At 47.8% G+C, this 14,478-nt stretch overlaps 1 protein-coding gene across 1 annotated transcript in view; it reads right to left on the bottom strand.

The window, feature by feature from the left end:
- Nucleotides 1–14,478, bottom strand: part of PSD2 (pleckstrin and Sec7 domain containing 2) — a gene marked incomplete at its 3' end in the record, with an annotated part of 47,167 nt that overhangs the window by 2,092 nt on the left and 30,597 nt on the right. Inside the window, exons 11-13 of the mRNA XM_082771322.1 lie at nt 6,889–7,046; nt 5,114–5,258; nt 905–1,048 (exon numbers count right to left, since the gene is read on the bottom strand). Of these exons, the coding sequence (XP_082627448.1) occupies nt 905–1,048; nt 5,114–5,258; nt 6,889–7,046 (447 nt within the window). The remainder of the gene's footprint in view (nt 1–904; nt 1,049–5,113; nt 5,259–6,888; nt 7,047–14,478) is intronic.

The following is a 14,478-nucleotide window of genomic DNA, read 5'->3' as shown; positions in this document are numbered from 1 at the left end:
AGCTCCTGCTGAAAGCAGGAACAGACCCTCCAGCAGTCCCACCCCATTGCCACCTCTGTGGCAGGATTTCTGCCTTGTGCTCAACTTTCTCTGGAACAAAATATCCCATTTCTTCAATTAAATGCTACTGAGACTTTGCAGAGCATTTAAACTTAGCTACGTGCATCCTCAAAAAGTCTGCAAGCACCTGCAATGCTGGTTTTGGCTCTATTTACAGTAACAGTTACAGCAAAACAAGATTAATACTCCCACGGTTTCCTTTAGCTTTTTCTGAATGTTTCTGGAAAAGACTGATGTGCACTGAGAACAGAATCCCTTCCTTATTTGGGACCTGAGGAAATTTCAAGTTCCAGAACAGTAAAGGAAGATTTTATTTCTCTCATCACTTTTCCAAGCCTTGTGTTAGAAATCACAGAGGGGAGGAAATGTCATTTCTTTTTATAGATTCAATGGAAAACAGTGAGGCTTATCACTGCCACATAACACACATCTAGCATATAAGCCCTTCCCTTCCCTTCCCTTCCCTTCCCTTCCCTTCCCTTCCCTTCCCTTCCCTTCCCTTCCCTTCCCTTCCCTTCCCTTCCCTTCCCTTCCCTTCCCTTCCCTTCCCTTCCCTTCCCTTCCCTTCCCTTCCCTTCCCTTCCCTTCCCTTCCCTTCCCTTCCCTTCCCTTCCCTTCCCTTCCCTTCCCTTCCCTTCCCTTCCCTTCCCTTCCCTTCCCTTCCCTTCCCTTCCCTTCCCTTCCCTTCCCTTCCCTTCCCTCCCCTCCCCTCCCCTCCCCTCCCCTCCCCTCTCCTCCCCTCCCCTCCCCCACTCCCAGGCTCACAGCATCCACTCTGCAGTTCTCAATTCTCCTCAATCAGCCAAGATATCATTTATCACAGAAAAAATGAAAGTTCCTTTACCTCAAAAATTAGGTAATGTTCTTTGAGCCTGTACTCCTCAGCCTCTTTCGACTTGAGGCTCTTCTCTACAGGATGTGATTTATGCTCTGCTAATTCGTCTGCAATCTGCTTCATTTTATTTTCATGAGATCTCAGCTGTTCCTCCTGCCGAGAGAATTGTGTCAGGTATTAAAACGTAGGAGTGTAACACCCAAGTGCACCGCCAGCCTGTTGACATGGGATCACAGAATCACAGAATTTCCTAGGTTGGAAGAGACCTCAAGGTCATCGAGTCCAACCTCCAACCTAACGCTAACAGCCCTCCACTAAACCATATCCCTAAGCTCTACATCTAAACATCTTTTGAAGACTTCCAGGGATGGTGACTCCACCACTTCCCTGGGCAGCCTGTTCCAGTGCCTCACAACCCTTTCAGTGAAGAAGTTCTTCCTAACATCTAACCTAAAACTCCCCTGGCTCAACTTAAGCCCATTCCCCCTCGTCCTGTCACCAGGCACGTGGGAGAACAGGCCAACCCCCACCTCGCTACAGCCTCCCTTGAGGTACCTAAAAAGAGCGATAAGGTCGCCCCTGAGCCTCCTCTTCTCCAGGCTGAACAAGCCCAGCTCCCTCAGCCGCTCCTCGTAGGACTTGTTCTCCAGGCCCCTCACCAGCTTCGTCGCCCATCTCTGCACCCGCTCAAGCACCTCGATGTCCTTCTTGTAGTGAGGGGCCCAAAACTGAACACAGTACTCGAGGTGCGGCCTCACCAGAGCTGAGTACAGGGGGACGATCACCTCCCTAGCCCTGCTGGTCACGCTGTTCCTAATACAAGCCAGGATGCCGTTGGCCTTCTTGGCCACCTGAGCACACTGCTGGCTCATATTCAGCCGACTGTCCACCATCACTCCCAGGTCCTTCTCTGCCTGGCAGCTTTCCAACCATTCCTCTCCCAGCCTGTAGCTCTGCTTGGGGTTATTGCGCCCCAGGTGCAGGACCCGGCACTTGGCCTTGCTGAACTTCATGCAGTTGGCCTCAGCCCATCGGTCCAGCCTATCCAGATCCTCCTGCAGAGCTTTCCTACCCTCAAGCAGATCGACACACGCACCTAACTTGGTGTCATCTGCGAACTTACTGAGGGTGCACTCGATGCCCTCGTCCAGATCATCGATGAAGATATTAAAGAGGACCGGCCCCAGCACCGAGCCCTGGGGGACGCCACTAGTGACTGGCCTCCAACTGGACTTGGCTCCATTCACCACGACTCTTTGGGCCCGGCTATCCAGCCAGTTTCTAACCCAATGAAGTGTGCGCCAGTCCAAGCCAAGAGCAGCCAGTTTCTTGAGGAGAATGCTGTGGGAAACAGTGTCAAAAGCCTTGCTGAAGTCAAGGTAGACCACATCCACAGCCTTTCCCTCATCCACCCAGCGCGTCACTCTGTCATAGAAGGAGATCAGGTTCGTCAGGCATGACCTGCCTTTCATAAAGCCATGCTGACTGGGCCTGATCGCCTGCTTCCCCTTCAAGTGCTGCATGATGACTCTCAGGAGGATCTGCTCCATGAGCTTTCCTGGCACTGAGGTCAAACTGACAGGCCTGTAGTTTCCTGGGTCTGTCCTCCGGCCCTTCTTGTAGATGGGCGTCACATTTGCTAGCCGCCAGTCGATTGGGACCTCCCCCGATAGCCAGGACTGTTGATAAATGATGGACAGTGGCTTGGCCAGCTCCTCTGCCAGTTCCCTCAGTACCCTTGGGTGGATCCCATCCGGCCCCATCGACTTGTGCACATCTAAGTGCCGTAGCAGGTCACCAACCAGTTCTTCATGGATAATGAGGGCCACATCCTGTTCCCCATCCCCTTCCACCAGCTCAGGGTACTGGGTATCCAGAGAACATCCGGTATTGCCGCTAAAGACTGAGGCAAAGAAGGCATTGAGCACCTCCGCCTTTTCCTCATCTCTTGTAACTAAGTTTCCCCCCGCATCCAGTAAAGGATGGAGATTCTCCTTAGTCCTCCTTTTTGTGTTGATGTATTTATAGAAACATTTTTTGTTATCTTTAACGGCAGTAGCCAGATTGAGCTCCAGATGAGCTTTGGCCTTCCTAATTTTGTCCCTGCACAGCCTCGCTACTTCTTTAAAGTCCTCCTTAGTGGCCTGCCCACTTTTCCAAAGCTTATAAACCCTCTTTTTCCTCCTAAGATCAAGCCACAATTCTCTGTTGAGCCAGGCCGGTCTTCTTCCCCGCCAGCTCGTCTTTGGGCACGTGGGTACAGACCGTTCCTGCGCCATGAAGACTTCCCTCTTGAAGATCGCCCAGCCTTCCTGGACCCCTCTGCCCTTCAGAACCGCCTCCCAAGGGACTCCACCAACCAGTGTCCTGAGCAGTTCAAAGTCAGCCCTCCGAAAGTCCAATACAGCGGTTTTACTGGTCCCCTTCCTGGCCTCGCCAAGAATAGTGAACTCCACCATTGCGTGATCACTCTGCCCGAGACAGCTCCCGACCATCACGTCCTCCACCAGTCCTTCTCTGTTTGTGAAGAGAAGGTCTAGCGGGGCACCTCCCCTGGTAGGCTCACTAACCAGCTGTGTCAGGAAGCTATCTTCCACGCTCTCCAGAAACCTCCTAGACTGCTTTCTCAGGGCTGTGTTGTGCTTCCAGGATATGTCAGGGAAGTTGAAGTCCCCCACGAGTACAAGAGCTGATGATTTTGCAACCTCTGTCAGCTGCCTGTAGAATTCCTCATCTGTCTCCTCATCCTGGTTCGGCGGTCTATAGCAGACCCCGACCAGGACACTAGCCTTGTTGTCCCTGCCGATCCTAACCCAAAGGGACTCGACCTTGTCATTCCCAACCTCGAGTTCTACAACCTCGAAAGACTCTCTAATATAGAGAGCCACACCACCACCCCTTCTATGCTGCCTGTCCCTTCTATAGAGCTTATAGCCAGGCATTGCAGCACTCCAGTCATGAGACTGGTCCCACCACGTCTCCGTGATGGCAACCAAGTCGTAGCCTGCCTGCCGCACGATGGCTTCCAGCTCCTCCTGTTTGTTACCCATGCTGCGTGCATTGGTGTAGATGCACTTCAGCTGGGCCATTGCCTTATCCTCCGGCCTTGCCATTGTTCCCCCTGGCACAGCCCCAACAATCCTAGCCTCAGCCCCATCCCCCTTCCTACCTAGTTTAAAGCCCTCTCAATGAGCCCTGCCAGTTCCTGGCCCAGGATCCTTTTTCCCCTAAAAGATAGGGACCCGTCTGCGGCCATCAGGCCAGGGATTTGTCTATGCAAGGACGTAAGCCTTGCTACGGGAAAGGGGTGCGTACCCTGTGCTGGGGCCAAAGGTGTGCAGCACATTTGAAAATTCATCTGATAAGGAGCAGCTGAAACACAGGTATTTGAGGAAGATCAAAACTCATGCATCACAAGTGCCAGGATTGGATTTCTCTGGCACCTGGGCTTTTATAGCATCATGAACACGAAATCTCTGCATCTTTTAATAGCCAGGCAGAACTAGCTGTGTCTCAAGAGCTTGTGCATCTGCTCTCTCTGGAGATAAAGTATCCTCCCTGTCTGGGCTCTGACATCTGCTCAGCAGATAGAGCTGTATCTCCGTTCTAATCATTTCAGGCTCAGGCTGTCCTCTCCCTTCCCCTTTGCTGAGGGCCAGTGGCAGAATGTCCCCATTGTCTGGAGGTGATAAGTCATGTTTGGCATTCCCTAGACACTGCAAACACGAGTGGCTTTTTCAGATGGCAGCTACCTATTGCTCTTTGCTAACAGAGCCTTAGGCAGCCATGCTTTGGTGCACTGCATTCCCTGCTTCCAGTAAACCTTCTCCTCTGAGGCTCTGAAGCTTTCCAGACTAAAAAAAAAATAAGGTGTCACCTCTGGGTGCCATGTCATTAAAAACAAACAAACAAACAATAAACAAGACAGAATCAACACCCATTGAGGTGTGTGTGTGTGTACATAGGGTTGCTTTATATTCATTGCAATAGAAGCATCATGCAGACACCAGAGTTTGCTGTGGTCTGTCCAAATCTCCCACTCTACACCCCTTCTCCTGCCCTTACACAGTGTGCACTTGAGCGGGTGCAGCCTTGAACACCTGAATGTGTCTGCTAGGCAGAGCTGGGGGAGCTGCAGATGAGCTCAGTGTGAGCTGCATGCTGATGGGTTGGCTGAGCACTGGGCACCCCTCCATTGCTCCTTCTGTCACACTTTACCTGGCACAACTTGGTCATGGATGAAGGCAGGAGTGGGCGGCAGAACTTCTTCATTGAGCAGATTGCAGCTGGAAAGGCTGGGGCAGAGAAAATGGCAGCAACGAGGTTGATTCGCAGGATCCAGGACAGCATTTCTTCTTTACTTCTGTTACAGAGGATGGGAGGAGAGATAGGAGTGTCTATAAAGGTTCCTAACCCAGGACCAGCCAGCTCAAGACAGCCCTGGAGCCACCTGCTTTCCCGAGGGCTATTGGTGGCTTTTCTTTGAAGCCATTTCTGTGCCATCCTGAGTAGTGAGAAGGAAAACATTGGCTAACTGGCTCCTCTACATTGTTCCAATAATTTCAGGCCTGTTGTCTGCCTACATGAAGCCCTGGGAATTCTGCCTTCCTTAATACCTCCAGTTGTAGTCCCTGAAGATCTGAGGTAATCCCTGAAGATGAGAGGTAGCAAGGTGGCAAGTGCCAAGAGTACCATACTCTTTGGGGAGTGGGAGACACATCCTTGTCCATGGGGCTCCATGGACAAGGATGAACTCTTCAGATGTTCATGGAACTCTGCCCGGGGTCCCTAATCAGATCTGAGCACTGCTCAGGTGGGATTTCCCTGCAAGAAGGTTTTCACTGCAGAAATTCAGATGCCAAGATTTAGCCTGATGTTAGTACCCATCCCAACTTCAAGACAAAATCATTTCTCACAGCAGGTGACAAAGAAAACATTGAACAGGAGATGGCTCAATCACACTTGACACTTTCTAGCAAAGCGATTTTCCTCTGCAATGGACTAAGGAAAGAAGAAGATATGGTCTGACTGGTGAGCTCTTTAATGAGCTTTAGTCACCTTACCCATCAAAGGCTGATGAGAGGAACTGTCAGCTCCTTAGTTCAAAGCACCATATACATGTAGATTTTTTTCTGCAGACTGACAACAGAAGTTAGTAAGGGGAGAGCCTGCAGAGAGGACACGCACAAACTGGAGATAGTGGGACATTATTTAGTGGCACAGTGATGTGTTTTGGGCTGGTTGGCTACTGCAATCCCAGCTGCTTGCACAAATTTTGGCAAGGTCAGTTCTATGTGGCCACCCCACAAAAGGCAGTTAGCACTGGGATGTAATTTTTTAACTCTCTAAACAAATTTTATACCAGTTGTACAGTTAAGTATGAGTGTATCCAAATGTTCCCATCCTGCTTTTGAAGGGGAATGGGAACTCCATAGTCTGTCAGGCAAACACATTTATAAGTCCAGCCCCAGAGATCTTCTCCTACAATGCAAGTCAAACCATGCTTTGGAACCATTCTGCTTTGCCAGCTTCCCTTTAGTCCTTTGGCAGCACAACCTTAGCTGAAGTCTACAGGATTTTGCCAGAGCAACTGTGGAAGCAGGCTTTAGGGCAAAGGTAGTCTGTGAAGGACTGCAGTGCTTCAGGTGTTAATGCATGAGGGGAATGAAAAGAGAAGCCACCTTCCTCCTCAGACCTTCACCTCCCATCTCATCCTGCTCAGCCCTACTTGGTGACAGACGAGAAAGGCTCCAGGACTGGCACACAGTTGACAAGCATGGCAAGTGGGAACTGTGGCCCCCAGATGAAGTCCCTTGCACAGTCTGACAGACCTCACCCTAATCTCTCCTGCTTAGCACCTTCCTCCTCAGAAGTCTTTTTTCCCCCAGAGTTGTCCCTGATGTGTGTGCTGGTCTGGCTGGGCAGAAGAGGCTCTGTTTGTGGCTGGAAGTCAGGCTGCTGGTCCAGACCCTGCAGGGAGAGCTGGTACTTACGGGGCTTGGAAGAGAAAGACTCTCCAGTCAGCTGTCTTCAGTTTGAGCACATTGGACTTCTTGCTGTAGTCAGAGGCTTTTGTGGCTAAGGCGTGGTGCACACGGATGGCATTTTTCAGATCCACTTCAGAGAGGTCTTTGTCAGGTTTATATTCATCCTGTGAAGAAGGAACGTTAATTGGATAATGACTATGCTAACATTTGCGGGCTACTTTAATGAACCTGCCTTTTTCTCTGTGCTGTAATCACAGATTACTGAGACCAAGAAAAGCACTACTTTGTACAGTAAATGCTAGGAGTTGATAATGATAATAATTAACATCTGGCAACTTCTTCCATCATTAAATTCACTGTGAAGATGTGAAGAAGGAGATGAAAGTTTTAAACATAATTATCAATAGTTCTCTCTAACACGGCACACGCCTGAGGCTTTTGGGGGATGACACAAGATGGCTAGGTTTCTGCAGAGCTTCACCCACAGTGCACAGCTCATGCTGAGATGCAGACTCTGGCTGTTGGCAGGTATCAGCAAATGAATTCCCATCCTGCAGCTGCATCACTCCACGTGGTGAGGGGTTTTGACTGTCTTTGGCAGCCCTGGAACAACTATTCCTAGAGCCAATACACCTCTGTGCAGGTGTGGGGTTTTCTGGACACTAGCCACTGTGTATGGTCCACCTGAATCATGCTTGGTATCTCCTTAGTATGTGTGAGTCTTTGGAATGGTCTTTCATGTAATTTGTTAGTCAGACACTTGCAAATTGCAGCAGTATTTCCTGTATTCCTGATGCACTTTCTTCATTGAAGGATAATTTCACAAAACTAGGGAGTATAGAAATAACTATATAAATAAATATTATAAACAGAAAATACAAACATGGTATTCCAAAAATCTGGGCATAGCACTTTTTAGGAAAAATAAAGAGTTCAGTGAATCTCATTTTTAATCCCAATCAAGTCAATCCCAAATACCATTTGCTTTCCCAGAAACTGAGCTGATGGACACTTAGAGCAATACCCTCCCTCCCTACCCTCTCATCAGCTCAACAGCTTGTCCAGCTGGGGGGTGAGATGATGGATGGATGGATGGATGGATGGATGGATGGATGGATGGATGGATGGATGGATGGATGTGAAAAAACCTGTCCCTGGCTAAAACAAACCATCAACCTGCCCCCCAAGTACCTGCCTCTGGTTGGTGAGAAACTGCAGGTGCTGTGTTGCAGGGCCCTGCCTAGTCACATGGAGACACATGCTGGTGCAGCCCTGTGATGGAGCTGTGTGGTTGTGCTGCAACCTGGTGGAGACCAGGACTGGTGGAAAGAATTGCCTTTTTGGGTAGTAACACTGTCTGATGGCATCTTCAGCTGCTGTGAAATGACCATGTCAGAGGCCAGGTCAGGCCAGGGTATCCCTGCAAGGGCCTGCCATTCCTGCTGATTACTGTGCAAACCTACAGGACTAAGTCTGTCTTATGTTTTGTTACAGGCTACAGTCTTCTGGTTGTTCTCTGGTGTCAGGTCACAAAAGTCTCCCCTGTGCTGCCTCCCAGAGCACAAAGGTCCAGCATAACCCAGCCCATCCAGAGCCCTGCTCTTGATGGGAAATAGGCTTCTGAAGTCTTTCTTTCTCTTCTTTTCTAAAACGATCATCCCAACCAGGAGAGTGACTGCTGCACTGTATGTGATGCTTGGCTTTGTGCAAAGAAATGTCATGGGGCCCCAGGCCCAGGTTCCAGAAATGTCTGGCATGGGATCCTGTCACATGCAACTGCCTTTTGAATGTGAACCACAAAGAAAAGCCCTGGCTTTCCAGCACAAGAAGAGGTGGGTGCTGCAGGCACCCTGTGTTCAGTATGGGTGCATTGCATGGCAGTATACACAACCTTTCTGCAGTGCTCTCCTGCACGGTTAAGTGGTTTGGAGCTCCTCAGAAATTCAAACCATAGCTAAATGTCTACGCGCAGCGGAGATGTCTGCAGGAGTCACACTGTGTGTTTCAGTAGCCAGAGGGATGCACTGTGAGCCTTTTAAGAAAGAAAACTGAATGCTTTGACATATGAATACATGTATATTACTGATATGTTACTCCACCTGGCAGCAAATACATGTTTGAGGAAGACTTTGCTGCTCAAGCCTCCTATATTGTAGACACACATCCAATTCTGGATGTTTTTCCAAAGGATCTCTTGGGATCTGAATAAAATGACCAGGAAACCCATGATCCCTTATTTCAAGATACATGTAGGCTTTCTAAAAATACGGTGCGAATAGTTAGGCTTAATGGCATGCGACAAGAAACTTCCACAGATGAAAACTGGTTTGACAAATGCAGATCTTCATGTTGAATGGTACCATCATTTACTGTCTCTGCTGATATCAGGCTTACAGGACTTAATGTAGATGTAGGAAAACCCAGATTTATTTATTTTTTTTAAACCTGGGCCCAGTCAATCAGGGTAAGGTTGAATCAAGCAGGTTCTCTCTGCCTTGTGCCCCTTTTCTGGTGGCCAGGTTTGCAGGAGCACATGGTACTGCAGGATCACTTCTGCATGTACCAGCTGTGCCAGGAAGCTCATTTTAATGCCTGTGCTGCAGGAGGCACGAAGACAGGCTGAGGGAGTTGGGGTTGTTCAGCCTGGAGAAGAGAAGTCTCCAAGGAGACCTAATAGGAGACCTCCAGTACCCAAAGGGCACCCACAAAAAACCTGGGGAGGGACTCTTTGTCAGGGAATATAGTGACAGGACAAGGCTTAATGGTTTTAAACTGAAAGAGCATAGATTTAGATTAAATATAAGGAAGAAATTTTGCACTCAGAGGGTGGTGAGGCATTGGAACAGGTTGCCCAGAGAGGTTGTGAATGCCCCATCCCTAGAAGTATTCAAGGCCAGATTGGATGGGGCTTTGAGCAACCTAATGTAGTGGGAGGTGTCCCTGCCCATGACAGGGGGGGGTTGAACTAGATGATCTTTGGGTTCCCTTCCAACCCAAACCATTCTATGATTCTATGACTTCCAACCCAAACCATTCTACAGTTCTATGACTCTATACGTACTGCTGCTGAGGCAGGGAAATCTTTGTGTGAAGCCTCCACAAATGGCTCTAAAGTTACATGATGCTTTATCATGGTGCTTAGGCACATGGTTTAGTGGATGATATTGGCTGTAGGGGGACAGTTGGGCCAAATGATCTTGGAGGTCTTTTCCAACCTTAGTAATTCTATAATGCGACACACATGGAATGGGAGCCTTCACAGTGCCCAGCACTTATACTGGTGTGTAGCCTTCCCTTGGAGAATAATTCCTTGCCTTTCAGCAAAGCATGCCAGCTTTGCTTCACAGCCTACAGCATCTTCTCTATGTTTTGCCTCAATACCTTTCTGAGCTTTAGTGGAAGTTTAAGCATGTGCTTAAGCTGCTGGGGAAGAAACATATCCAAAGGCATAATAGTAACATACATGTAGATGTTTTCAGTGAAGGGATTCTGTCTTAAATCTCAAAGAAAAATGATTTATACTAAAGCATTAATAGTGTCTTGCCATATCTAGAGGAAATGCAGGCAATGTTTTCTACGTGCTATCATATGCTAATATTAGTCTCACCTTTTCCAGTTGTGGTGCTACGCTGCTATATATTTGCTGGCAAATTTGGTATCACAGCATTGTTGAATTTTTGCCTTTTATGTCCTACATTGTTCACATAAACACTTGTCACTGGGAAATGGGCAAGGTATGATGTGCTACGTTGCTTCAGTTACCCAAAGCCCCCAGCCCTTGAATGATGATGGTGTTTATTTTTTTATTTCTTCTCTGGCTGAAGGGTATCAGCCATTTAAAGGGTACGTTTTGGGGATGTTTTCTGCAGGAACTGAGGCCATGTGTGGATGCTGTGTTTTGGCATCCCTCCAAATTCATTTAATTTACTTTTCGTTTAATGTTGATGACAGAGTCCCCATTTATCTGTCTCTTCTGCCTAAGCAAAGGATCTGCTCAAACGTGTACCACCACCCCCTTGACTGGGCTTCCTTTCTGCCATGACAGTGCTCCATGATGTCTTTGGTTTAGTCTTCTGAGGCAGCTCTCTGCTACTGTCCACTCCAATGTGCAAGGGGTGGAGTGGCCACAACTAATACGAGCTCTTCAGCTCAAAGTTTGTTGTTGTTTTGTTTTGTTTTGTTTTGCTTTGCTTTTCAAGAAAAAATCTCTTTCTCTTGTGCCTGCTTTTGTATGACACCTGGATGGGGTGAGAGTCCAGCACATTGATTCTGCTGTCCTCTCCTCCAGACAGCAATGAAACGAGTATTTTTCACAGCACTCTTCTGGAGAAACTCGCTGCTCATGGCTTGGACAGGTGTACCCTTCACTGGGTAAAAAAATGACCAGGTGGCATAGTTAAATCCAGATGGAGGCTGGTCAGCAGAGATGTTCTCCAGGGCTCAGTGTTCTCTTCAACATCTTTATCAATGACAAGGGGATTGAGTGCACCCTCTGTACGTTTGCAGATGACACCAAATTGGGAGGTAATGTTGAGCTGCTTGAGGGTAGGAAGGCTCTGCAAAGGGATAGGCTGCATAGGCTGGACTGATGCATTGAGGCCAACTGTATGAAGTTCAACAAGACCAAGTGCTGGGTCCTGCACTTGGGGCAAAACCACCCCATGCAACAGTGCAGGCTGGGGAAGAGTGGCTGGAAAGCTGCCCAGCAGAAAGGGACCTGGGAATATTGGTCGATAGCTGGCTGAATGTAAGCCAGAAGTGTACTTGGGCGGCCAAGAAAGCAAACAGCATCCTGGCTTGTGTCAGAAATAAAGTGGCCAGCAGGACTAAGGAAATGACTCCGTGCTCAGCTCTGGTGAGGCCACACCTCAAATACTGTGTTCAGTTTTGGGCCCCTCACTACAAGGAGGACATTGAGCTGCTGGAGTGCGTCCAAAAAGGGGGTTGTTTATCCTAGAGAAAAGGGGGCTCAGGGGAGACCTTATCATTCTCTACAACTACTTCAAAGGAGGTTGTAGCAGAGTGGGGGCGTCAGTCTCTTCTCCCAAGCAATAAGTGACAGAAAAGAGGAAATGGCCTGAAGTTAGCCAGAGGAGGTTTAGGTTGGATATTAGGAAAATCATTTTCACTGAAAGGGTTGTGGAACAGGCCGCCCAGGGAAGTAGTTGAGTCACCATCCCTGGAAGCATTCCAAAGACATGCAGATGTGGTACTTAGGGACAAGGTTTAGTGGTAGACTTGGCAGTGTTTAGACCTTATGATCTTAGAGCTCTTGTCCAGTCAAATCAAATGATCCTATGACTCTATCAATATAGGCATGGAGCTACAGAGATTTGTCATGCTGCAGCTTGTGAGGGGTTTTTCCTCATTTTCTTCAGCTCATACACACTAGCCTAAAAAAATATTCAATGAGGAAAACAAACCACTTCTCTTCAGTCTGGCCATTAAGGTGGCACTCCAAGTAGCACTACTATGGTAAAGCCTGCCTTCACAGGACATGTCCCTGGCTCAGGGCAGTGCTGGAACTCTTCCATGGGTGGGGGCTGGAAGGGCAGCCTTGGGGGAAATGCTGAGACCTGCACCCTTTCCACTACTTCCATACAAAAGCATCTTGTGCTTTATAGCCCTCCATCATTCCTCTCAACACCCCTCTATGTGTGATGATTAAGGGTTATTATCCCCATTTCACAGAGGTGAAGTAAGTTGCCAAAGGCCATGGAGTGAATCAGTGATCAGTGTGGATTAGAGTGCAGGAGAGGTGTGCCCTGCTCCCAAGCATGCATTTCTTCGTCAAGACTGTGCTGCATCCCTTTAGGGGATCAAGCAATTGCTTCAGCAGACTGTGCTAGAACATGCTAATCCAGAAATTAACACTGGCAAGTCAATGATATGTGACATCTTTACATCAGTGAGTTTATGGATGCTGCCTGAATTGCTTCTACCAGACTGCTTTCTTCTCGTCCAGCCAGTCAACCACACACCCACCCACTTTTCTGCCTGTCTTATCCTATTCTTACCTCTCTTTGCATCTGGCCATTCCTTCATCTGTCTCCCCAGACCCTCCCTCCCTCCCTCCTTCTCTCCCTCCCCCTTTTTCTCTGTCTCTCATTTCCAGTCAACTTGCTCCCCTGGACTTATCTGCATTGCTTTCTGAAATTTTCCTGTTAAAGACTAGATCCTTGGTTTGATCTGAGAGAAAAATGGATGAGGCTGAACCTGTACTCCATGGTGTCTGGTGTGTCTGGAAGCAGGTACTTTCTCCTCTATCTTCGTGTACAAAAATCTCTTCCCAGTGACTTGTACTCAAGCCAGGTTCTATCTTATATTTATGTGCAGGCATCTTCCGCTGAGAGCTTGGGAGCCTTGCACACGGCTTTCTTCCTGTACTGTGCAACTTTTTAGCTCTGCAAACCATCCCATAGGCAAGAAATTGCACTAAGAATAAGGCTGTTTACCCACTCTCTGTTGTGAATGCTGGGAATGCTTGAAAGTGGCAGCCTTTTTTTTTTTTTTTTTTTTTTTTTTTTGTGACCTCAGCCATTTGTCCTGTATCTGCAAAGCCCAATCAATATTTTGTCTACAGCCTAATCCAGCCGAAGGAGTACTTTGAGGAGGACCATATACAGTCTGCCAGGGACTCATAACTAAGAAACCACTCTTTACCCAAATCTTTGGCCCAAATGTTTCTCAGGTTATTTTTTGTTGTTCTTAATGCACGATGTTATGTTCTTACATTCCTATTTCCTTGAGGCACCCTCAGCAACTCCCGTACCTCCTGTATGACTGACACATCAGTAATGGCTGTTATTTTTCAGACACCTTTGTAACGTAGTGTTTTTAGGTGTGTTGCTTCTTTAGTCCCTCCTGGTAAAGAAAGCACTCAGTCTTTTAACCATTTTCTCCTGAAGGTCATCTAGATAAGAACACTGATTTTCTAACAGCTATTTGTCTCTGCCAATCTCATCCCCACTCTGTTTTTAAATTCTAAACTCCTAATACTAGCATAGCAACCTATGTTAATAAAACAGCCAGGACAGATACTGTAGCTAGCCTTGTATAACAATGCCAAAGCCCAACCCCTCCACCCTCTTCAGCAGCAATGAAACTCTGTCTTGGTCTCACTGCTCCTTCTAACACTGTCAAAGCAGTCAGGAAAACCTTCAGTAAACTGGATGTTGGTCCAGCATGGCAAGAAAATTCTATCCCGAATGTGTATTTCATTCCAAATATATCCCCCTCAACAGACTCATACCTAGACCTAAAAGTGCTTGGTGAAAAACTCATTTAAATCTAACTGCTTCCTGTGATTTTGATGAACTTCTTTTCTTTTCTTTTCTTTTTTTCTTTTTTTTTTTTTCCACAGAAAAAAACGACCCAAAAAAAGGTGCTAGTTAAATCTTCATGCATCATCCATGGTCAGCATGGGGACCTCTTCATTGAGCTCCACATGGAGATTTGTGTTGAGAAAAGAAGCTGGGATGCAAAAAGAGTGTCAGTGACGAGTGATTTCATGATGGCCAGACTTAAGAGTGCTAGAGATGATCTGGGCTCTCCTGTACACTGCAGCTTCCCTCAGCTGCAGGAAAGAGTAGCGAG

The sequence above is a fragment of the Aythya marila genome (assembly GCF_965140915.1).
Source record: "Aythya marila genome assembly, chromosome: 14".
Lineage (NCBI taxonomy): Eukaryota > Metazoa > Chordata > Aves > Anseriformes > Anatidae > Aythya > Aythya marila.
This window is presented reverse-complemented; position numbering and strand designations above follow the sequence as displayed.